This window comes from Lepidochelys olivacea (assembly GCF_965140295.1).
Source record: "Lepidochelys olivacea isolate rLepOli2 genome assembly, chromosome: 2".
Classification (NCBI taxonomy): domain Eukaryota; kingdom Metazoa; phylum Chordata; order Testudines; family Cheloniidae; genus Lepidochelys; species Lepidochelys olivacea.
In genome coordinates, this window is record NC_140412.1 from 155,416,292 (window position 1) to 155,441,325 (window position 25,034).

Consider the following 25,034-nt stretch of genomic DNA (forward strand, 5'->3'; position numbering starts at 1 on the left):
TTTATGTCCCAAGATGTTGGGCTTTTGTTGTATTGTTTGGAGAAAGTTCCCACAGCACAATAGACCCCTCACCGCTGGGCAGTTTTTTTTGTTTTTTATACGTTGGAATTCTTTTTTCTTACTTTTATCCCATTATTCTGTGTTAGACCAGAATTCAAATTCAGACGCAAGCATCACAAGGCCTGTTTGGTGCTCCAAATCTATTCACTGAACACCCCAGGGAGGACTTGTGGCAATTCTCTTCCCAACGCAGGGGGTTGGCCATCTGTGAGAGTTTATTTGTGAATAATCTACCACTCCTCTGCTCTTCCCCCGCCCCAATCTGCTCCCTTTTCTGACTGAAAAACTCAGTTTACATATGAATAAATGATGCACTGTATGTTCTAAATCTGTATAATTTTAGTCTTTCATGCATGGCAAAATAAAATCTTTTTAAATATTAAATTTTGAATAGAAATAACTTCTGCAATGTATGATACACTTTCTTTACTTCTTCTTGCAGAGGGGGTGAAGCCAGCAGGGTTTCCTCTTTGTCCTGCAATCTTGTCTGGTTTTTCACGTCTTGTCTACATTAGCTGCTCTCATCAATTCCCCTGTGTAGATAAGCAGTCCCTTGTGAACGCAAGGGTAACCAGGAGCACTGTGCTCTGCCCTTATGCCAGAGGAGAGCTCTTTATATGAAATTAACTAGCCCATTCTAAATCCCCTCTCTATATCATGTAATACAGTCTCAAAGTAGGTGTGAAGTGCTGGATTTAAAGCTTAATGTAGCACACTCTCATTCGAGGCTGGGTTCGTTAGGAGATTTTCACTATTACTGGGTTCTGCTGTAATTTAATACTTTGGTATGAGTTTAATTAATTGTAAAATTGGCAGCTTGGTTGGCATTGTAATTTCTTGTCCTCTTTATTAAATTGTCTAGCACTAATTTGGTGTATTGTAATTCTTTGGTATGAATGTTTGTGCTTCAACTATTACCAGCAAAATTTAACTTTTGGTACACGGAGATTAAAGTAATACAATTTGTTCCTTTACACATCAACAAGAAGTTCGCATTGTTTCCTTTAAACATGGTGTATGTCCAGTCTTTCTGACTGGATTCTTCTCAAGATCTCGTTCCAGTCTTTGTTCATAAATTTTTACATTTTTTTTTTTTTAGTTAAAACTGTGGGTGGAATAGGGGACCAAGCAAAAGCACCTATAAAACTTCCTGATTATGGTAAGTTAATTTCCTTATTCAATATAGTGCACAAACATGCAGCTGTGCCATGATTTAATGTCCTGCAAGAGCCAGGGATGCTAGAAGTTAGCACCTCCCGCCGGCCGACAGACCCCGCGGATCAGCGCATTACCCCTCCTCCCCCCGCCTCTTGCCCGTTGCAATCAGCTGGCTTGCAGCCTTCAGGAGGGAAGGGGAGGAGCGAGGATTCCCGAACGCTGCAAACCAGCTGATTGCCGTGGGCAGGAGGCAGGGAAGGGAGGGGGGAGGCTGCGCACCAAATCCGTGCTCCTCCCCTCACCCTCCTGCCCCATAAATGTTGCAAGCCAGCTGATTGCCACGCCGTCTCCTCGCTCCTCCCCACTTCCCCCTGAACGTCGCAAGCAAGCTGATTGCTGCAGGCAGGTGGCAGGGGAGGGAGGGGGGAGGAGCAAGGATGCAGTATGCGGAGTAAAGGGCAGCAGGGGAAGAAGAGGTGGGTTAAGGGTGGGGGCTTGGGGATGGGGTGGAGTGGAGTGGGCGGGCCGAGGGTTGAGCTCCCCGCCCCTGGTGCTTGCAGAGTAGGGGAAGCTGCTGCTGCTGCGCAATGTGCTTCTCTTAGCCTACAGCACCTTCAGCCTCCTTGCCTGCCTCATTGTCTCCAGTGCCAGTGGGCTGTGCCTGTGTGGGGTAAGGTGGGGGACCTCCCAACTATAGTACTGTACTGTATGGCAAAAAATAAATTTCCCTGGAACCTAACCCCCCCATTTACATTCATTCTTATGGGGAAATAGGATTCTCTTAACATCGTTTCACTTAAAGTCGCATTTTTCAGGAACATAACTACAATGTTAAGTGAGGAGTTACTGTACCTCTACAGGTTTCAGAGTAACAGCCGTGTTAGTCTGTATTCGCAAAAAGAAAAGGAGGACTTGTGGCACCTTAGAGACTAACCAATTTATTAGAGCATGAGCTTTCGTGAGCTACAGCTCACTTCCACGATATGCATCTGAGGAAGTGAGCTGTAGCTCACGAAAGCTCATGCTCTAATAAATTGGTTAGTCTCTAAGGTGCCACAAGTCCTCCTTTTCTTTTTGTACCTCTACAACATTTTCCTTGCAAGAGAAGACAGTGTGAGTGGGTGGGACTTCAGGGATAATGCTTCACTACATCAAATGGCTCAATGCCCTTCCTCCTGAAGGGCATTGCAGAGCAAGGATTGGTTTGGATTTATTGGCAAACTTAAGTCCGTGATTGAAGTGGAGGACACCACTTCCTTCTCCTAGATTTCCCACCGCTCTAGAGAGTATCTAAGTATATAACAGTACACAGTGCGTGGTGGTTATTGCTTTGGTAAAGGGAACTAACCACATTTTAATAAAGTGCTTTTATTTTATAGTTCAAACTGAGCCAGAGAAGTTTCAAGGACAAACCTTGGAAGAACAGCTTAATACATGTAAAGATTCAGAACCTGCACTTGGTGAGCATTTTTTTAAATGCTGTAATTAAATACCAGCTATGTTTACATTTCCCGAGGGATTGAGTGAATTTATACATTCATAAGTATGAAATTAGGTAAATCTTTTACAATTTCCATTACTTGTTCTGCTGGTACAGTGTAAGTGAATCTTACTGATGAAAGTTTTTGGACTTCTCATTTCATATTTATTCTTGATTAGGTTGGACATGTATCTGTTGAGAGTGTGGGTTACAAATAATGTAAGGGTGTATATATTAGAAGCTACTCTTTACTAAGTGATTCTGTGATTACTCTTATTATAATATCATAGTTGATGGGTTTGAATATAAAAATGCATTTTTATACAAACATGTCAGTTTCTCTTTGTTGGAGAGGAGAGTCTATTTCTAAGGAACACAGAAAGAGATGGTAAGCAGAGGATTGTCCTACATTTTCCAAAAGTGACTAGTGACTTTTGAATACCTCAGTTTTTGTTGCCCAACTTGAGGAACTTAAAGAGAGCACATTTTCACAGGTTGGTGGTTAGGAAGATGTCTTAAGCTTAACGCCCAAAAATTGAGGTACTCAGAATAGCTAGTTATTAAAATCTTAGCCAATTTGTTTAGTACCTAATAAGTCACTAAGGCTTGCTTTAGTTTCTTTTTCTTGTATGGGCTGTTGATCATCTGTGTACTGAGTAATAATATGTAGTGCAGATTGTTTTAGTAAACACTAAATTGTAAAATATCTTTCTTCTATACAGGACTTGAATATATAATTGAATACCGATCAAAAGAGAATCTCCTTGTTCTCTACGAGTGTCAGCTGTGCCACTGTCAAACGGGATTGAGTAACATGTTCATGCATGTTTATGGCTCTAAACATAGACTGGCATATCTGGTAAGTGGGTTTTTTTTTTTTCTTCTTTTTTTAAGTGTTCTTTAGACTGTTAGGTGGCAAATTCTCTACTTGCACCTTTCATTTTAAATATATGTGCATTAGGATGTTAAACCAATAAAAATAAAATGATTGTATATACACTTTCTCTAAGGCAAGTTCAGTTGTAATAGAGCCACACACGTGGGTTTATGCTCTGGACTGTTATTAGGTGTAAAATTCTGAGCTGTTCCTTTGCCTAACAGTAGCAAACATGTTCCTAGCTGCTGCTGACTCCCTAAATTGTCAGTTTCTTTTCTTTGGTTGATTGAAGAAGTTATCTTGATAGCAACAATAAAAGCCTCAGCTTTTCTGTAACATAAACAGATAGCAACAGGTATATTTATAAAGAAAATAATTAAAAACACACACTAGCAAAACAATACAATGCTTCTCTGTCTGGGCAGAGAATGAGAGAACAAACAACATGTGACAGGTGTGTAGTCATGTTGCTTAATTGCACTACTGGAAGGCATTCAGATACTACAGTAAGGTGTAGTATAAAAAATAGAATAATTCCTTAATGGAAGCTTTTTTCAAAAGTTAAATTTTTATCATTTATAATTGTTTTTTATTTCTAAAATAAAAGAACCAAAACAGTGAAAAAATGTTGTCTGTTCCAGGGTGCCTCTAAGCATATATTCATTTTAGGTCTACAAGAACATTGTATGATAAGAGTACATGATTGGGCATCAGGAATTCTGAGTTGTGTTCCTTGGCATTGCCACTAGAACAGCATGTGAGTGGGCAAGCTGTACCTCCGTTTTCCAGTCAAAATTTTTTAAAGCACTTTGACATCCTTGGATGGGAAGGTACTTTTAGAATTATCAAGAATTTGTCCTTTTTGAGTTCTCTTTTTCTTAATATGTTCAGACAAATGACATTACCCCATCTTTGAACACTGACTTGAATTTACTCTGTATCAGTCCAAGATGGACACTTCAGAGCATTGCCTTTTGTGCTTTGAAGGAATATCATGATGCTCTCGGATATGGGATCTGCTCAGAGATGGCTGTTTAAATTCTCAGATCCCATGAAGAACTCTTGGCATCCCTTAAGTTAGTCATTGAAAGCTACAGGGTCACATAATGGTTCATTGTTGATAGAGATCCTGCTGAAGCTGTCAACTTTTATTCAGAACTCAATTATACTTCTATCACAGCAGCACTTCAGAGTGGTCCATCTGCTTCAACTTATCGGTGCCAAATAGATCTGTTGAGACAGCCACACTAGTTACGGACTTTTTGATGCATGTTCCTTCTGGTGCTATATTCAGATTTAGAGGTGAAGGTTAAGCCTCTAACAAAATGCAGAGTGAAATCTGCATTGCTGATTGAGATCTTCACAGCCCTTTGACACCTTATTTGCTCGACTCCTATTTATATATTTCTGAGTTCTTTCCTACTAGCTCTATATTTGTTAGTCCAGATTGGACAAACATCATTAGGGTCTTGAATGCAGCTTGGATTTGATGTAGGGTCTGCAGCATTTTTCAACCATGTACGTTCAGTTAATTTGACACTACAGTTGCCAGGTGCAGTGAGCATTCAGGGCATATTCTGTGTGCCAAGCCAGTTCTTAGTGATAATATGGTTGCATGCAGCCAATCTCTGGAGTGAAAGCTGTGCCCAACCTTTGGTTCCTTCAAAACATTTTACTACTGTACTACTGTATGGAACTTCTTCATTGGTACAAGGGGATATTGTCACAAACACTGGCAAAAAATCAACATGCCCAGATTTCCATATGGCACTCAGCATCTTGAGATTTTGAGTGCATGATGGAAAGGAATGCAGTTCTCAAGTCAGTGCTGTCTAGAGGAGTGGTCCCTTTGTAATCAATATGCAGCTCACAAGGGCCGAGGAAGAAAAAATTTTCTCAGAGGATTTGAGCTTTAACTTCATGAGAAGGATAAAAATTCCTTGGAGGACGTAATGGAGTTCCTGGAGCTGTAGGCCCTACAAGATCCTGTAGTGAAAGGAGAGCAGCTAGCTCTCTTATTGAAGTTAAATCAGAAAGTGAAGCATAATTCTGAATAATAAGGGGGACAATATCAAATATTGTTTACATCTTCCTTGCATGAGTTTAGTGGAGGCAGTAATGGCCAAAATGAGAACTGACACTAAAACAGGATACATAGTTCAGTTTCCCTGAGTCATGAAGAGCTGTATTGAATAAAGTACTTCTAGTAGGAAATAAGCACCATCATTTCAGATGTTGCTTTTTGGATTGGTATCAGCTCTGTCCATACTTTTATGAAGAGCATGCATGTTGTAGTGGTGTTTTTCCACAAATGCGAAATAGTGTTCCTCTAGCTGGATGTGGACAGCTCTTTAAAAAGATCCAAGAATCTATTCAGATCGCTATCATGTTGCTGAAATCTGAAATTGAAATTAATATAAATAAATTTTTTAAAAAATCACAGCTTGTTTCTTAAAATAATTTAGAATACATAGCCCATTCTAAATGTAACTTTGAAAAGTTGTCTTTACATCTTCAGGAGTATAACTCAAGTAGACTTGGATCAAGATAAAAGAGGTAGCAGAGAAGTGGTGTGCTTAACAGTTGTCTCTCCTATGAAGCTACATTAGTGACCTCTGGCAGTTTTTCCATTTTCCAGTGGGGTTGCTGGCTGTCAGAAATCTGTCTGACATTAAAGGATGACCTGTGAAGTTGGGCTGCTCAGATTCCTGCTGGGGGATGTGAGATACATTGAGAGCCACTCTTCTTGTTGGCAAGTTAATCTTAGAAGCAACACATGCAGTGTAAAATACAGTGGAAGATATATATATATATATACAGAGAACATGAAAAAATGGGTGTTGCCAAACCAACTGATAGGTTTCAGAGTAGCAGCCGTGTTAGTCTGTATTGGCAAAAAGAAAAGGAGTACTTGTGCCACCTTAGAGACTAACAAATTTATTTGAGCATAAGCTTTCGTGAGCTACAGCTCACTTCATTGGATGCATACAGTGGAAAATACAGTGGGGAGAGCTTCCTCAGCTCTTGTCTCCTAATGCCCCCACTCTACTTGCCCTACATTGATGACATCTTCATCATCTGGACCCATGGAAAAGAAGCCCTTGAGGAATTCCACCATGATTTCAACAATTTCCATCCCACCATCAACCTCAGTGGGGACCAGTCCACACAAGAGATCCACTTCCTGGACGCTACAGTGCTAATAAGCGATGGTCACATAAGCACCACCCTATACCAGAAACCTACGGACCGCTATTCTTACCTATATGCCTCCAGCTTTCATCCAGACCACACCACACGATCCATTGTCTACAGCCAAGCTCTATGATACAACCGCATTTGCTCCAACCCCTCAGACAGAGACAAACACCTACAAGATCTCTATCAAGGATTCTTACAACTACAGTACCCTCCTGTTGAAGTGAAGAAAGAGATTGACAGAGCCAGAAGAGTACCCAGAAGTCACCTACTACAGGACAGGCCCAACAAAGAAAATAACAGAACATCACTAGCCATCACCTTCAGCCCCCAACTAAAACCTCTCCAGCGCATCATCAAGGATCTACAACCTATTCTGAAGGACAACCCATCACTCTCACAGATCTTGGGAGACAGGCCAGTCCTTGCTTGCAGACAGCCCCCCAATCTGAAGCAGATACTCACCAGCAACCACACACTGCACAACAAAACCACTAACCCAGGAACCTATCCTTGCAACAAAGCCGTTGCCAACAGTGTCCACATATCTATTCAGGGGACACCATCACAGGGCCTAATCACATCAGCCATACTATCAGATGCTCTTTCACCTGCACATCTACCAATGTGATATATGCCATCATGTGCCAGCAATGCCCCTCTGCCATGTACATAGGTCAAACTGGACAGTCTCTACGTAAAAGAATAAGTGGACACAAATCAGATGTCAAGAATTATAACGTTCAAAAACCAGTCGGAGAATACTTCAGTCTCGCTGGTCACTCGATTACAGACCTAAAAGTCGCAATATTACAACAAAAAAACTTCAAAAACAGACTCCAACGAGAGACTGCTGAATTGGAATTAATTTGCAAACTGGACACCATTAACTTAGGCTTGAATAAAGACTTTGTCATTGCACAAAGTAAAACTGTTTCCCCACGATTATTCCCCCCCCCCCCCCCACTGTTCCTCACACATTCTTGTCAACTGCTGGAAATGGCCCACCTTGATTATCACTACAAAAGGGTTTTTTTCTCTCCTGCTGGTAATAGCTCCCCTTAACTGATTAGTCTCGTTACAGTTGGTATGGCAACACCCATTTTTTCATATTCTGTGTGTATATATATCTTCCTACTGTATTTTACATTGCATGCATCCGATGTAATGGGTTTTACCCCATGAAAGCTTATGTCCAAATAAATTTGTTACTCTTTAATGTGCCACAAATACTCTTCGATTTTTTTTTTTGCTGATACAGACTAACATGGCTACCGCTCTGAAATTTTAGAAGGGTTATTTTGGCTTCATGTGGATTCATGACATGCTCCCAATGGGTGGAATGACCTTCTCAGAACTGGCTATTTCCTTAACATAAAATATTTAAGGAGTACTGGCTTATTATTCAAGCTATTGTGAACCCTACCCACCATTTAGGGTTAACCTTGGGGCAGATAACCTAGACAGTTGTTCCTAGTAAAACCATAATAAAAGACTTAGAGTGATTACTGTGGTCCTTTGTGGATGGGAGAACACAACTACTGAATGATGGAATGGAAAGTTTGATGTACAAAATACAGGGTATTTAAGCAGAAGATGATAATTCCAAAGCCAGGCTAGATTGATTTTAAATCAATTTTTACAGTGATTTAAATGAGTAAACAGGAAATCTTGCTTTAAATAATTGATTTAAATTATTATTTGCATTTATACTTTTTATTTTTTTCCACTTAAAGAAAGATTGATTTCTATTGGTTGGTAACCATTAAAGCATGTTGATTTGTAACCAGCCACCTTCACACTAAATTTTTTTCTTATCAGGAAGTTACACTATATATTTATTTAAGTAATTACGTAGCTTGATTTATGTTTATTCAGATCAAGTTATTCAAATCGTTTTTACATTTTATGTTAGAAAATGGTGAATGTTGCATTTCTGATTTACTAGATGATTAATTTATGTGTAATTGGTGTCAAGCTCTATTTGGATGGAAATTCATGTTTAATTAAAATGCACAAAACAAGCATTTACATTTTTTCTTAAAAAGTACTTTTAATATGCTGGATAAATAAGAGAAAAAAGTTTATCAATATATGCTTTGCATTTCAAACTAACATGTATTAAAGTATTATCTGTAGTATTTAGTGAATTGAACTAATTTTCTGGTCACCATGTCCCTCTAGATTTTTAGAACTAGTAGCTGTCATTCTCACATTACTGCTTTTTCAGCTCCCAAATGGTTTCTTAACTTTGAACTGAATGAGTTGAATAAACTGGAATGAAGACAATATTACCTCTGTAATTGCAGAAAAGACTCCTACTCTTAAAAGCTAGTTTAGCACTTCAACAAACTCTGGTTCTAGGTGCTTAGCCAGTGACTTCCACCAGTTCACAACTTTCTTTAAAACTTGGAAACAAATATATTGCTTAATATTATTTTTGTATTTAATATAAATTATTTGTAATAGATTATGGTAAATTTAGGCCTAAACATAGGTTGTCAATTTCAAATTTAATTTTAAATGTTTGTTTTTTTAAATCTTATTTATTTTAAATGCAAAATTTTATTATTTTTTTTAAATTATTTTTTATCCACCATGTCCAAAACCCTTATTCTAGTCTTAAGGGTAATGCTGCCCTTAAATGCTTGGGGATGCTAGAAGAAATTAGTCTTTGTTCCAGACTTTTTCAATGAGACAAATCATGAGAATTCCGCACTCTTATTAGAATTGATTTTAGAGAATTTTTGTTCTCTTTGCAGGTGATTCAGAAGGAAAAACCAATTGTGTAACATAGATTTCCCCCCACCCCCACCCCCCCGCTTTTTCTATATTGATAAATTGTTCAGAGATTTGGCAAAGATCTGTAAATTTCAGCATCCAAGTGAATACACTCGATAGGTGCAGTCATAATAAAGGTAATTTTGCTGCTGTCGGCCATAATAAAGGTAATTTTGCTGCTGTCGGCATGCCTAGGGGTCAGTAGCACATTTAAAAGGTTTATGGGTTTGTTTGATGCTTTGCACTTCACAGGCCTTGAAGAATTTTCTTTCCACTGTTTAAAGCGTAGTTTCTCAGTAAATCATCAATTTCTCATGGTGTAAAAATTCTGCTTTTATTATCTATGTTAGAAAATAGAAAATTATAAATCCAGCTTTGTTTTCTTAAAATGTGTTGAAAAAGTTCTGTTGTCCATGTGCAAATGGCGATTTTTGCCTGATTTATAATCTACCCAAATCTGAAAAGATTTTCCCAGGGAAAAGGGCAGCTATAACTTCAGGACTTTTCCACTTTCAAATCTCTGAATTGCTACAGCTATTTTTTAAAAAGATGGGTTTTTTTTTAAGTTTGGCAAAACTCTGTATTTCTCACTGAACTCATTTTCAGAAGCATATACGCTGTATTTGCTCAGACTGAAAAATAATTTGAGGCAGAGTCTAAGTGTGGAATATTGGGGGTTGGACTAGATGACCTTCTGGGGTCCCTTCCAACCCTGATATTCTATGATTCTATGAATATTTAGCCTGAAAGGGTTATTTTTTTATTTAGATTTAAATAATAGATAGTTGTCAATTATAAACAGTTGAAAAAGCAGGGTTGGGCATGGCAACTGTAACTAGATAAAGTACTTATTGCTGTAGTATCTGAGCACCTCACAGTCTTTTATCTTCACAATACTCTTGTAAGGTAGGGAAAATACTATTATCCTCATTTTACAGATGAGGAACAGGCACAAGGTCAATGAGAAGTCTGTGGCAGAGTAGGGAATTGAATTTGGGTATCCTGACTCCCAGACTACCACTCTTAACTACTGACGTAGCTTTCCTTCACTGGTAGTCATTGCTTCTGATTTTTGCTTATAATTACATCCAAATAGAAAAAAATAGAAACTGTATTGTACATAACTGCCTGTATTGCCAGAGGGGAGAAAAAGGATATTTGACACTGTATTTTATCATTAAGAAAGTCTGGATTAATAGAGTGGGTGGCATTTTTATTTCTAGACACAGCATTATCCTGAGATAGTGGAATCTGATGAAATTAGAGGTCGAGGCTCAGAACTGAACAGAAGGCTTAAACAAGTTGCTGCAGTTATTGAAAAGAAGGAGGGAAGAAAACAAATAAAGGTAATTTTTTTTTAAAAAAGTTCAATGCCTATATGTTTATAAAATATACTGATACCATCTTTCATTTATGGGATGGTAGACCCAACCCTCTTACTAACTTTGTAAATTACTGCCTATGTTATAAATGCTCATTCTTAAAATGTTATTTTGGGTCCAGTTTTCTGTTGTTTACTGTTGAGCATGCAAAATCAGTTTTTTTTATATAAGTGTATGCCCCTTCAAAAGTTCACAGAAGTTATATTAATCACCTTGTAGTACACTATAACAAAAATGTATATTGGTCAGTCTTCCTTTAGCTAGTAAAACGGAGAATGGGGAGTTTCCCTGTTTCAGCAAAAGTGAGAAACATGCTGTCATGAACAATATAAATTTTACAGGAAAAAGAATCCCACGGCACTGAAATTTCTGCATCTTATGCACTATTGCAATTAGGTAGCATAACTTTCACATGCTACTGTTCAAACAAAAATATATTTTACATATGGCAAGAAAATTTACTTATTCTTATTGAGGTGCTTTGATTGCTTGCCATAAATCTTCATAACTGTTCTGAAGTATCTCATGCACATGAGCAAATAGAATACAACATTCTAACCAATATTTATATTAATGGCTATATTGTCATCATGTTGTAACATGCTACACTGTGGTTGAGTTTAGGCCAGTGACACTCATTGAGGTACTGAAAGTGTTGGGAAGATTTCCTCCCACAATCTGTTGTTTGTACCAGTGACCTCGCTGGCTCCATTACTGGTGGAGATTCACTGCCTCCATTAGGGAGGGCAAGTGCTGACTTCTCTTAGGAAAACTGTTGCAGGTTTTTATTAAGGAAACCAACTATTTTAGGTTAATTATAGGCCAGTAGTACCTCTTCCATTTCTGGGTATAATTATAGAGAAGGTAGTGGCAAGACAAATGCTAAGTACCTAGATACCTTGTATCTTGCCACAGACCTGACAATGGGACATAATCAGTACTGGTAGCATTAGTAGATTATCTCTTCTTGGTGCTGAATTAAAACCAACTGTGCATGCTGATATTGTTAGGTCTACCAGCAATAGTCTTTGGTACAGTTCTTTCCTTGCAGAGTGTTCCTAGAGACTGGCGCGAGGCAATGGTTCCTACATCCTAAGGGCACTGTTTTATGGAGTTCCATAGGCTTCCATCTTGTCTCCTCTTCTGTTCAACATGTATATGGGGCTGCTAGGAAGATTAATGAAGAAGACTGTCCTATTATGTGTTCAGTATGCTGATGACACTGAGCTGCTTATATCCATTCCACTTGATCCAGCCAGTGCTAAAAAACGTCTAGCTTGGTGTTTCAGAGAAATTGGGTAATGGATGAGAGCAAGGTGGCTGAAATTCAGTCCAGACAGTTCAGACTGAGGTGATGCTGGTAGATTGGGGGAAGCACCTTTGTGACATCTCAATCTGCGGTGATATTGGATCCCCTTTTGCTGTTGGAGGATCACATTGCAGCAGTGTACAAGAATGTTTTTTGCCATCTGTCTGGCCAGGTGATTGCAGCTGTTTGTCTTGGATGTGTACCTTGCTACTTTACTACGTGCCTTTGTCACCTTGAAACTTGATTATTGCAGTGTACTCTATGTGGGGCTACACCTTAAATCTATCTTAAACTAACTTAAACTGGTTCAGAATGCCGCAGCCTGCTTGTTAAGTAGTACTTCTTGATGGCAGCATCTGTTAACAGTTCTCCAAAATTTGCATTGGTAGTCTATTGGTTTTCAGATGGAGTTTTAAGGTGTGGGGTGATATAAACTGTGTTGGACCTGCTTCATTGAGAGAGACAACCTTTCTCCCTGTGCAGTACTGTCACAGTTGTGATCAGCACAGGAGCTTGATCCCCTTTTTTTATAAAAGGCAAAGGGATGCTGGCTCCTTTCCTTTGAAATGTTCTGCTCCCCAGGCTCTGAAAAAGTGTGACTTTGTTGGCTTGGTGGGCATACTGCAAAGCCCATCTATTTGAACAACCTTTGGTGGAGGCAGTTGAGGGTGGAATTTGTGGAAGTATGGCATGTGTTTTAAGCTGCATTGGTCACATGACTTGTGATTAAATGAGGCGTGGTATGGTGGTGGGATGAAGTACTGCTTAAGTTGATTTTTACTTTATATCTCCTACAGTCTAGAGTTTTTAAATATATGTCAAAGGCACCCAGAATTTTGTATGAGAGTCCTCTGGAGTGGAGTCCAAAATCTAAAGAAATAATGCAGGATAAGGTTAGAGGTGAACAGAAATGGGATATGTTTGCATATGTGATATTAAAATGTTTGCATGCAAATCCCTGATTTGCCACATGTCTGTCTAGCCACATGCATGCACAAATCACAGATTTACACATATCCATTCAGCAAATGTGTGCTACGAACTTACTGAAAATTAGTCCGCACTCTTAGTGGTATCCATGAAGAGCTGATTTGATCTGAAAAGTAAATCATTGCATCAATTAACCTTATTTCGACAAGCAAAAAGGGAATAGGAGGAATTATTCATTGAATCCTCAATTTGAGTTGCTCTTGTTTCTAATTGTTGACTTTCCCCTATAAAATGTCTGACTGAAACTGTAACGTAGAAAATGTTTGTATGTATGGAATTTTGCTGGAAAGAGCACAACTGCCAAGTTGTTTTCGTGCAGGCCTACTTAATCCAGTTCATTCAGAGACTCTAGATTGTATATTTTACTTATAATTCTTCTTGTCCTTCAAGTGGTGTCTACGTTTTCCCTCTCACAGGATGCACTGGCTGCCTGCAGCTCAGATGGTGAAACTTAACTAGCAGTGTCCGTTGGAGCGCTCATGTGCCTGGCCATGCCTTGCCCCAGCCCTGTTCCTGAATAGTCTAGGGGTGAAGTTATAAAAGGGGGTGTGGTATTTCAACCACCAGCTGTGAGATAAAGAACCGCTCCAGACTTTGCCTCGATCTTACCATTAGATAATGCTTAGTTACTTACTAATTGTTAATTTTAGATGGAAGTTATGTTTTAGAGTTACTAAGAATAAGTTTTACAATATCAGTAAGTAAGTTAGGAGATAGTAGTGTTGAGGCTTTGGCTTTGGCCTGTGATTATGGCAAATCCAAAGGTCAAGAAACATGTTTTAAACAGTGTGCCTCCTGCTCTTCAGTTTTCTGAACATTGGATGTGCATGCATCGCTCCATGCTGCCTCAGAGAAGGACATTTGATCCCCAGATGTGCTATCTGCAGCACTTTTACTTTGAGAACCAAGAAAGACAGATTAAAATAGTCTGCAAGCAGTACTCCTTCAAGAGGAGCTTGCAAGTGAAGCTTACTTGATTAGATAATATGATTGACACCAAAAACTGGCATAGACCAGCCTTGTCACGAGATGTATTGAGGGACAAAGCTAAACGTCATATTAGATGTCTTCATTGACACTCCGTGCTTCCACCTCCCATCATCGGCTCAGACTTCTAAGAAGTTCCTTAGACAAGATCCTAAGCTTAGGCATCAAAAATCTAGGAAGAGAGAGATTTCAGTGGAAAAGGACTTTGTGAGAAAAGCCAATCTACAAATTAGAACCTCCTCTGAATCTGTTATGTTGAAACTGAATAGCGCACCATTGCGTAAAGACTGGAAATATAGCTGAAAGTCCACACAGCATCACCAGATCCAGATATAACCCCAGTTTCCAGGGACTTGGATCCGATGATGAAATCAAAAAATCCAAAGGACCTAGTTGTCAAGACAGAAGGAGGCATGGAAGGTGATCTTGGATTCATGTAACGGTTCCAATCCTCTTATGCAACTATTTATCATAGTACAAGTGTAAATTCATCAGTCAGATCTGATGGTGCCTCCCTGATCGGATCTGGAGAATGAAGAACTTCGGAAGAAAAGGAGCTCACCGGAACAGACTGTAGCAGAGAAAAGGAGCATAGAGGAACGGTATGCGATTCCAGTGTATGACATTCTCCATAGAAACTCTTCCCCAGGTACCCTCTCAAATTGTACTCTTATCTCCAATTTATAGGAATGGTAGCTTCTACAACATATGTCACCCCATTTGCTTGTTTCAAATTAAGAATAATACAGCACTGGTTATTGGCCAATTACAGACAAGGCACAGACAATATGAACTGAAAACTTCTCATTCCCAGACATGTGGTGGTGTTCCTAGATTGGTGAATCCAAGCCCCAGAATGTCGTCTGGGGTGTACCATTCAGCCCTCCTCTTCTATCTGCAACAGTGGCTACAGATGTATCTTATATAGTTTGGCACACTCAATGCGGCAAGCTCATGGCTCGAGTATGTAAGAATTCCCTGAAGAAAAGATTACATTTAAACTAACTGGAATGCAGAGCAATTCAGTGTGTGGAAGGTGAGGCATGAATGCTTTCAGTGCCCAAAGTAGTTCAGGTGACCACAGACAATACCTCTGGAACGTTTTACTTGAAGAAGCAAGGAGGTGCACACTCTTCTCAACAATGTCAAGAGATGATGAGGTTGTGGGAATGATGCATCCTCCATAAGATATATCCCATAGTGATATACCTAGATCAGAACAACAACAATCTGGCAGACCAGTTAAGGAGAGCTCAAGTGGACAACCATGTGATACAGGAAATATTCACATGTTGGGGACAGCACAGTTAGATCTCATTGCATCTGTTGATAAATTGAAGTCAGTTGCTTGACTGCACTTCGGTTTATTTTGAAATATACTCAAGAGATCAAATAACCAGTGCAAATCAGGTTTATTAATATGGTACAGGAAAGAGGTTCTATATGATACCAGTCTCTGAAGAGCAGTCCAGTGCAGTCAGTGCTGTTACATTTGTCTTGCACAGAAGGTGCTCTCCCCAAAGTTATACCTCTAAAGCCATCTTTTTGTACTTTATTTGCTTACCAGTGAAAGGTACCATATTTGTCATTTGAAGAGTATAACATAGTCTTAAGTATAACATAGAATTGAGCAAGTTGTGGGTAGGAGCTGAGGTCCCTTGAACATTCAGGAATGGATATGCGATGGGAGGAGTGGTGCGTGAATGCTCTAATGGATGCTGTTGATTAGAGAGACAAGGTGAGTGAAATAATATATTTTATTGGACCAACTTCTGTTGGTCAGAGATGAGCTTTTGAGCTTACACACATCTCTTATTCAGAAGAGCTCTGTGTAAGTTTGAAAGCTTGTCTCTCTGACCAACAGAAGTTTGTCACCCACCTTGTCTGTCTGATATCCTGGGACCAACATGGCTACAACACTGAATACTGCTAATTAGATTCCTCCATCCAAGCTGCATGTGGCTGGTGCATCCCATGAAAGGGAATATGTGGAGTCCATCTCTAAGAACTCTGGTTACAAGTAGAAAGAAAAGGAGTACTTGTGGCACCTTAGAGACTAACCAATTTATTTGAGCATGAGCTTTCGTGAGCTACAGCTCACTTCATCGGATGCATACTGTGAAAACTGCAGAAGACATTATATACACAGAGACCATGAAACAATACCTCCTCCTATCCCACTCTCCTGCTGGTAATAGCTTATTTAAAGTGATCATCAAGTGGGCCATTTCCAGCACAAACCCAGGTTTTCTCAACCCCCCCCCCCCACACACACACAAACTCACTCTCCTGCTAGCAATAGCTCATCCAAACTGACCACTCTCCTTACAATGTGCATGATAATCAAGGTGGGCCATTTCCAGCATAAATCCAAGTTTAACCAGAACGTCGGGGGAAAGGGGTAGAAAAAAACAAGGGGAAATAGGCTACCTTGCATAATGACTTCATTATGCAAGGTAGCCTATTTCCCCTTGTTTTTTTTTTCTTTCTCTCCCCCCCGCCCCCCGGACGTTCTGATTAAACTTGGATTTATGCTGGAAATGGCCCACCTTGATTATCATGCACATTGTAGGGAGAGTGGTCACTTTGGATGAGCTATTACCAGCAGGAGAGTGAGTTTGTGTGTGTATGGGGGTGGGGGGGTGAGAAAACCTGGATTTGTGCTGGAAATGGCCCAACTTGATGATCACTTTAGATAAGCTATTACCAGCAGGAGAGTGGGGTGGGAGGAAGTATTGTTTCATGGTCTCTGTGTATATAATGTCTTCTGCAGTTTCCACAGTATGCATCCGATGAAGTGAGCTGTAGCTCACGTAAGCTCATGCTCAAATAAATTGGTTAGTCTTTAAGGTGCCACAAGTACTCCTTTTCTTTTTGCGAATACAGACTAACATGGCTGTTACTCTGAAACCTGGTTATAAGTAGGTAACCTTCATTTGTTTGAGCATAGCAGTAAGTAATTCTTTATTTTGTGGGAGATGTCTGTCTCCTTTAAGATTCTCTGCTGTTCCTGCACCTTGTTGTTGTAGGAAATAAGTTTTAAAAAACAAAGCAGGTGCACGAATCACTTAAATCCACTGGTTTCAGAGTAGCAGCCGTGTTAGTCTGTATTCGCAAAAAGAAAAGGAGTACTAGTGGCACCTTAGAGACTAACCAATAAATCCACTGGTTTGTTTACTGTGAGTCTAATATCTGCATCCACTTTCCCTAGTTTTCCTACCTCCAGCATGTATGTATTGCAATGGGAAATACATAACTGGTATCCTGAGAGCTGGACTTCAGTTTGGCTCTGCTGTCAGGGATGGTAAATGCACTGACAACGTCTCTTTAAAAATAAATATTTTAATTAGGTTGGTTAGTTAGATGTTTAACCAAATGTGTGTTTGAAAGGTTTTGCTAACATAAATGGGCTTTATGTTTAGGTTGTAACGGATCCTCCTGTTATGAAGAGAAAATGGCAAGAATGTAAGTGTTCTCTGTATGTTTAAATCCTTCAATCTTGACTTGGGTGCAAGGTCTATTGACTTCAAAGGGAGTTTTGCCTGAGCATGCACTGCAAGAGTTGTTTGGTAGTTTGGAATGTGTTACTGTTGTTTGCTACATGTCTAGACTTGCGAGATGCTGAGTGAAAAACTGACATAAGCAAAATTGAAATAGGACACTGTTGTTCCAAAATAAGTGTTCACACACAGACTTGTACAGAAATAACAAAAGGTATGAATTAAAACCAGTTTAGTTATTTTGATGCAAGTTTGTGTGGAGACCGGACCTTAAAGTAGTTGAGCAAAAAGAGCAGTTGTATATAGGGGACCTAATAGTCACTTTCAGCCTATTGAAGAAAAAGTTATCCACTGGAAATCCAGATAAACTGGATTAATGTCAGTCTAGATCAAGGGCTCTCAAGCTTTTTCATAGTGTGAACTACTACTTAACAGTCTCATGGATTACCTCTTGTCCGATAATGATAACATGGACTACCTTCCTTCCTTACTGAATTTGCAAAAAAATCCTTGGAGCAACTTCAGCAATTAGACTTATTATGCCATATAAGCATCTGTCTTTTACTGCAATTTAACAAGTTGAGACTATGAGGAGAGCCAGCACCATGTGGCCTGTCAGCTCTTCATATTACCAGTAAATGTAATTGGCTACAGACAACTGTTTGGCCACAAATTGATTGGCCACAGACAACAGTTTGGGAACCACTGTTTTGGGTTTCTAGTCTCTTGAGGTCTGTGAGTTTTTGGTTAGTGTGTTTGTCCATTTTGTGTAGATGATTCAGCAGAAACCAAAATATCATCAGCCTAGATTCCAACCAAAGATTACATACAGGGTTGCTTGGTTGAAACTATTGAATTTTTAAATGCACAAGGAATTCTTTTAACTTGATAAGGGGTTTTTTTTGTACTGAATTTACAGATTACACAAACTATACAGTGGTATAAATAAGAATGTTTAGCAATTTATTAATATTAAGTATGTAAAAATAAGTTGTGTAACAAAGGAAGAAATTTATTTAGCTGAAACACTTTAAATGTAGCTTTAGATGCTTACAAATGAGCAACTTTGAACCTTCCCTAATAAACAGAAAATGTTAATCTAAGTGCATTTCAGGCATGTTTTTCTTGACTACCTTACAGATGGCTACCATTCAAAAGCTAAGGTTCAACGTGTGTATGCTTCAGCTAGCAATGAAGGAAAGGCAGAAAGTGGTGTTGATAAGGATAAACAGATCACAGTTTCTACTCAAAGTCTACCTTCTCAAGGTCAGAGATTTAAACATGTTTTAAAAAATAACTTTATAATGCAGTGTTAACCTTTGTAAATTCATACCACCTATGGGATATATAGCTTGGCTTGGAAGGATTAGATTTTTGATAAATGTCAGTGAATGTTGATTTCACCACATACACAAACTGATAAAAAATATTTTGATTTATAAAAGTTGAAATTTACAGATAGACAAAGTAAGAAAAATGTTACTTGAAAACTTGTTTGATTTAAGGATTTTTATTTCGTATGCTTTGACGTGTGATGTTTGCCAATTTGTGTTTTAATGGTTATAAAACTCTAACTATATGAATCTCAGCATCTGTCAGTAAATATTTTCTGACATCCCATAATTGCCACAATTATGAAAATTTAATTAGCAATAAAAATGCTTAAAACCCATAATGTTATGCAACTTTGAACATTTAAATCTATAAAAATGAAAAAAAAATGCTTAAAAATGAATATTGATAGCTGTCACTTATTTTTTTTTAAAAAATTGAATTCCACGAAGCCTATATATAGCTTCTTTAGGTACTTTCAGCATATTTATGAGTTTGGTGGGTTTGTTGTGTGGAAAACTAAATAGATTGGAAAATATCTCAGCAATTTAAGGACTGGGGAAGTGAAGAGGCACAGAGGGCACAGCGTAAATTGGCTGGAGCTCAGTACAGTACAGAATGCCTTCAGGGAGCTGACCCTATCAGCACATGACAAGAACATATTGGTGATGGTGGACAGTATCTCAACTGCTGCCTATGTGAACAAGGAGGAAGACTGTAGCCAGCCTCCTACTCTCTTGGACAGAAAACAAGCTGTCATTGCTAGGTCCTTTCCACACAAAAGGAAAATTGACCATCAAAGCAGTCAGTCAGTTGCAGGAAGGACTTTCTTGACATGGATTTAATTCTATGCTAAAGTTGTCAAAGTATATTTTAGAGATCCAAGTACTGTTGCAGTGACAATACTGTGATGCCATGGCAACTGTGATGGGTGGAAAAGTTCTATGCTTCTGTCACAGATTGCACCACTCACCGCTAGTCTGGTGCCTCCTCTTGGTCACTCTGGGGATTAGCTCTTGATGTTGATGCCCCCTTCCACGCTGTTGTGGCTTGCACGCTGTCGTTCTGTCTCTCTCACAGGTCTGTAGCTTCTCTTGTCCCAGAAACTGCAGTGTTCTCTTCGTGACTCTAGCCCTGCGGCTGGATCACACAGTGTTCTCCCTTTCTGGGGTAGCAAAGTCTTTTCTCTCTAGCAATACTAAGAAGTCTTCCCTCTTGCCATGGTGCCATTCCCTCAGTGGCTGGTAGGGGAACCTGGTCTGCCCTATACTCCAAGTTCCAGTCCAGGAACCCTCAGCTCAGTAGTTCTGGGCCTTCCTCTCTCAGCCCTCACTGCTCCTTCCCTGGACTGCTTCCGACCACACCTGGTACCCCTTCTCCCTCTGGGTGTACCAACTCCAAAACTCTCCTTCCTCTTCCCAGGAAGTGACTGCTGCCTGCGTTCCTGCAGCCTTTCCCAGCAGCCCCTGTCTGTTGCCAGCTACCTGGCTTTATACAGGCCCCGCCTGTTCCTGCATAGCTGAGCTTGCTCTCAGTTAGTTCCCTGTCTCCTCCTCCAGGTGAAGCCTGTGGAATTAATTGGCTTGCATGGCCATCTTAACCCCTTCTAATGCTGTGTGGGTGGACACCCCATCACAGCTTCATATGAAGAAATACTTAGAACAGCCATGTGTTGTTCTCTCCATACTTCTACCCACTTTTACAAGCTAGACTTGTAAGAATTATTCGATTCAAGGAGTTATGACTGAGTAAATGGATGAAATTAAGAAAAAGAAACTTAGGGTAAGTCTACACTACAAAATTAAGTTGACCTAAGTCATGTTGACGTACCACCGTCACAGTAATTAAATTGCTTTTGCATGTCCATGCTACGCTCCTTTTGTCGGTGGTGCACGTCCTCACTAGCAGCCCTTGCATTGAGGCTGAGAGCAGTGCACCATGGGTAGCTGACCCACTGTGCAACTTGGCACCATCTAGTGCGGGGTGTTTTGGGCAGGGTTTGCAATTCCTCATGGGGGCAAACAAGTCACACAGGGGTGATTGGGAACATGATTTCAGTGTCCCATGATGCAGGTTTCTCCATCCCATAATTTTATCTGCATCCCATAATGTTTCACACCTTTTTTTCAAAAGTCCCGTAAACCCATGTGTCCGCCATCTCTATGTGAAGCATGGATCCTGCATAGCTCTGCACTGTTGTGATGAGTATTGCAAGCACAATGCACCTGATCCTGTAGTATTTGCAGAGCTGCCAGAGAAGCTAGGCAGAACAAGATAATTCCTTGGAGGCTGTTGGACATAGAAACAATTCACAGTTATTGTTGGCATTCGTGGAGCAGCTGCAGATGGTGGAGTGCCAGTTCTGGGCCTGAGAAACAAACATTGACTGGTAAGATAGAATTGTTATGCAGGAATGGGATGATGAGCAGTGGCTACAGAACTTATGGATGTGTGAGGCCACATTCCTGGAAGTGTTTGTGGCACTTGTCCAATTCCTCTGGCGCAGCAACACCAAAATGAGAACTACAATGCCAGTGGAGAAGCGAGTGGCAATCACTGTGTGGAAGCTTTCAATGCCAGATTTCTACCGATCAGTCAGGAATCAATTTGGAGGTGGGAAATCCACCGTGGGGGTTGCTGTGATGCAAGTGTGCAGGGTCATTAATCACATCCTGCTATGAAGGACTGCGACTCTGAGCAATGTGCAGGACAGAGTGGATGGTTTTGCAGCAGTGGGGATCCCAAACTGTGATGGGGTAGTAGATGGCATGCATATCCCTATTTTGGCACCTGACACAGAGTACATCAACAGAAAGGGCTACTTTTCTATGGTATTGCAAACACTGGTGGATCACCAGGGACATTTTATCAACATCAACACAGGTTAGTCGGGGAAGGTGTATGACACACGGTTAAGAACACAGGCCTGTTAAGAAAGCTGCAAACAGACTTCCTTTCCAGACCACAGGGTTACCGTGGGGGATATTGAAATGCCAACAGTGATCCTGGGAAACCCAGCCTACCCCTTACTCCCATGGCTGATGAAGAGGTACACAGGCCAACTCGACAGCAGCAAGGAGCTCTTCAACTACAGGCCGAGCCGTGCAGAATGACAGTTGAATGTGCCTCTGGCCATTTGAAAGGTCACTAGCGCTGTCTACTCACGAGAGTAGACTTCAATGAAAAAAATAGCCAAGTGATTATAGCTGCCTGGTGTGTGCTTCAGAATATCTGTGCAGCAAAGGTGAAAAAATTTCTGCAGTATGCTCTCTGCTGATTTTGAGCAGCCAGATACCAGGGCTATAAGAAAAGCTCAGTGGGGAACTGTATGGCTCAGGGAGGCTTTGAAGGACCATTTTAATAGTGAGCCACAATAATGTGTGGTGGTGTAGTGTGTTCTGCCTGGCATTGCTTTTTTTGCAGCCCAGTGTGAATCTTGTAATGAGTGCTGTGTTTGTAGTAATAGAACATTGTAAATGCACCTATTGCTATTATCTCAGAATGATGTCAGACCCAGCCAGCATATGTTGTGAATTTATAAAGCTGAATTAAGTTTCCATAAGTAGACTTTTATTCCAAACCTATGCAAAAAGACATATTTATAACTGAATGAAACTTTATAAATACGGGGGAAAGAACAGTCATTTCCATTTCACAAACACACGTATCAGTTGTCTCTCTCACAGGTCAGTGTATGTGTGGCTGTGATGGTCTGTACTTTCCTCTGGGGTGTAGAGGGTACCTCTAGGTAGTGCAGCAGCCCTGGAGGCCATTTGAAATTTGGGGGGGGATGCAGGGACATCCAAGAATGCAGTTCTCTGTGGACTGCAGAGAGAAGCGAGCACAGTGTGTTGAACCTGAAGATCAACAAGAGTCTCCAGCATGTCTGTTTGCCTCTTGAGAAGTGCTAGCATGTCTTGCTGCACATCTCTCTCCTTTTCCTGTGCTTTTCTCCTCTCCGCTCTATCCCTGTCCATTGTGTCAGCAAGGGTGATCCTCTGTTTTGTGCTCAGTATCCAAAGCCCCGGAGGTTTGCGGGATCTCCTGGAACTGCAAACTGGCACTGTTTTCTACAGGCGGTGGTGATTTTAGCTGATATCTCACTCCTGAGGGTAACAGAGGCTGAAAGGGAACAGCTTCTGCACGCGTCCGGCTGCAGACCGGGTCTGTATGCTGCTAGCTTGTGTGTTGCAATGGTGGCTGCTGAGTGGTGTGGGACAGTGTCCTACTGCAGAGGAAGAGATAAGGCGGCCCTCCCCAGAAACCTTCGGCAAGGGATTGCATACTGCCATCACGAAAGTTCCCTTCAGATCTCTGTGGAGGATTCCCAGGACAGCCTGATGCACATAACCATCGGTAGTCCCTCTCCTCCCCCCCTCCACCCCCCGGCCTAACTGTACAGGGGAATGAGAAGCAGACTCTACCTCTATTGGTTATTTCACTACTTCTTCCTGATTAAAAAGATTAAATGGTTGAAAAAGAGTAAATGAACAGATGTGCCCCTGCAATATCAAAGCAAATTGCATACTTATCAGAAGTTCCTTCCCCTGCATCAGGCTCACTTATGCTGGACTGTGGGGGCCGACTCGACTGCTCTGGAGTCAAAAACATATCCTGGTTCACTGTGCCACTGGATCCCCGGTCGCCTGTGCCCCATACTTCTCCTCTTCCTTGTCTAACACCTCTTCCTTGCTGTTGACTTTGAGGGCCTGTGAATCCAGCTCTCTCGAAATAGCCGTGGGGCTCATGGCAGTGGTGGTGGGTCTCGGACGAGGATGGCATGTAGCTCTTTGAAAAAGTGGCATGTCTGCGGCTCTTATCATAGAAGATTAGGGTTGGAAGAGAGCTTAGGGGGTCATCTAGTCCAACCCCCTGCTCAAAGCAGGACCAACACCAACTAAATCATCCCAGCCAGGGCTTTGTCAAGCTGTGCCTTAAAAACCTCTAAGGATGGAGATTCCACCACCTTCCCAGGTAACCCATTCCAGTGCTTCACCACCCTCCACTATCCAATCTACTGCAACTTGAGACCATTGCTCCTTGTTCTGTCATCTGCCACCACTGAGAACAGCTGAGTTCCATCCTTTTTGGAACCCCCCTTCAGCGAGGTGAAGACTGCTATCAAACCCCACACACACACACACACACACTCTTCTCTTCTGCAGACTAAACAAGCCCAGTTCCCTCAGTCTCTCCTCGTAAGTCATGTGTCCCAGACCCCGAATCATTTTTGTTGCCCTCTGCTGGACTCTCTCCAATTTGTCCACATCCTTTCTGTAGTGGGGGGCCCAAAACTGGGCGCAATACTCCAGTTGTGGCCTCACCAGTGCCGAATAGAGGGGAACAATCACTTCCCTCAATCCACTGGCAATGCTCCTACTAATGCAGCTCAATGTGCCATTAGCCTTTGTCATAAATATAAAGGGAATGATAACCACCTTTCTGTATACAGTGCTATAAAATCCCTCCTGGCCAGAGGCAAAATCCTTTCACCTGGTTAAGAAGCTACGGTAACCTCGCTGGCACCTGACCCAAAATGAGCAATGAGGGGACAAGATACTTTCAAATCTGGAGGTGGGGGAAAAGGTTTTTGTCTGTCTGTGTGATACCTTTGCCGGGAACAGATCAAGGATGCAAGCTCTCCAACTCCTGTAAAATTAGTAAGTTATCTAGCTAGAAAATGCCTTTTGGTTTTCTTTGTTTTTTGGCTTGTAAATTCGCTGTGCTGGACGAAATGTGTATTCCTGTTTTTGTGTCTTTTTGTAACCTAAGGTTTTGCCTAGAGGGATTCTCTATGTTTTGAATCTGACTGCCTGTAAGATTATCTTCCATTCTGATCTTACAGAGTTGTTCTCTTATCTAGTGTTTTTGTTCTTCTAATAAAGTTCTGATTTTTAAGAATCTGACTGGGTTTTTTGGGTCTTAAAAATCCAAGGGGTTTGTGCTCATCTTGTTTATTCTCAAGCCTCCCCAGGAACGG

The 25,034-nt window shown here is 40.7% G+C and overlaps 1 protein-coding gene across 2 annotated transcripts in view; it reads left to right on the plus strand.

Annotated features, from left to right (window-relative positions):
• LOC311516505 (uncharacterized protein) overlaps nucleotides 1-25,034 on the plus strand; it is a 67,253-nt gene that overhangs the window by 18,075 nt on the left and 24,144 nt on the right. For both annotated transcript variants that reach the window (XM_084620641.1, XM_084620642.1), the window contains exons 5-10: nucleotides 1,160-1,219; nucleotides 2,598-2,678; nucleotides 3,421-3,557; nucleotides 10,778-10,900; nucleotides 17,645-17,687; nucleotides 18,863-18,988. In XM_084620641.1, coding sequence (XP_084476767.1) covers nucleotides 1,160-1,219; nucleotides 2,598-2,678; nucleotides 3,421-3,557; nucleotides 10,778-10,900; nucleotides 17,645-17,687; nucleotides 18,863-18,988 — 570 coding nt within the window. The remainder of the gene's footprint in view (nucleotides 1-1,159; nucleotides 1,220-2,597; nucleotides 2,679-3,420; nucleotides 3,558-10,777; nucleotides 10,901-17,644; nucleotides 17,688-18,862; nucleotides 18,989-25,034) is intronic.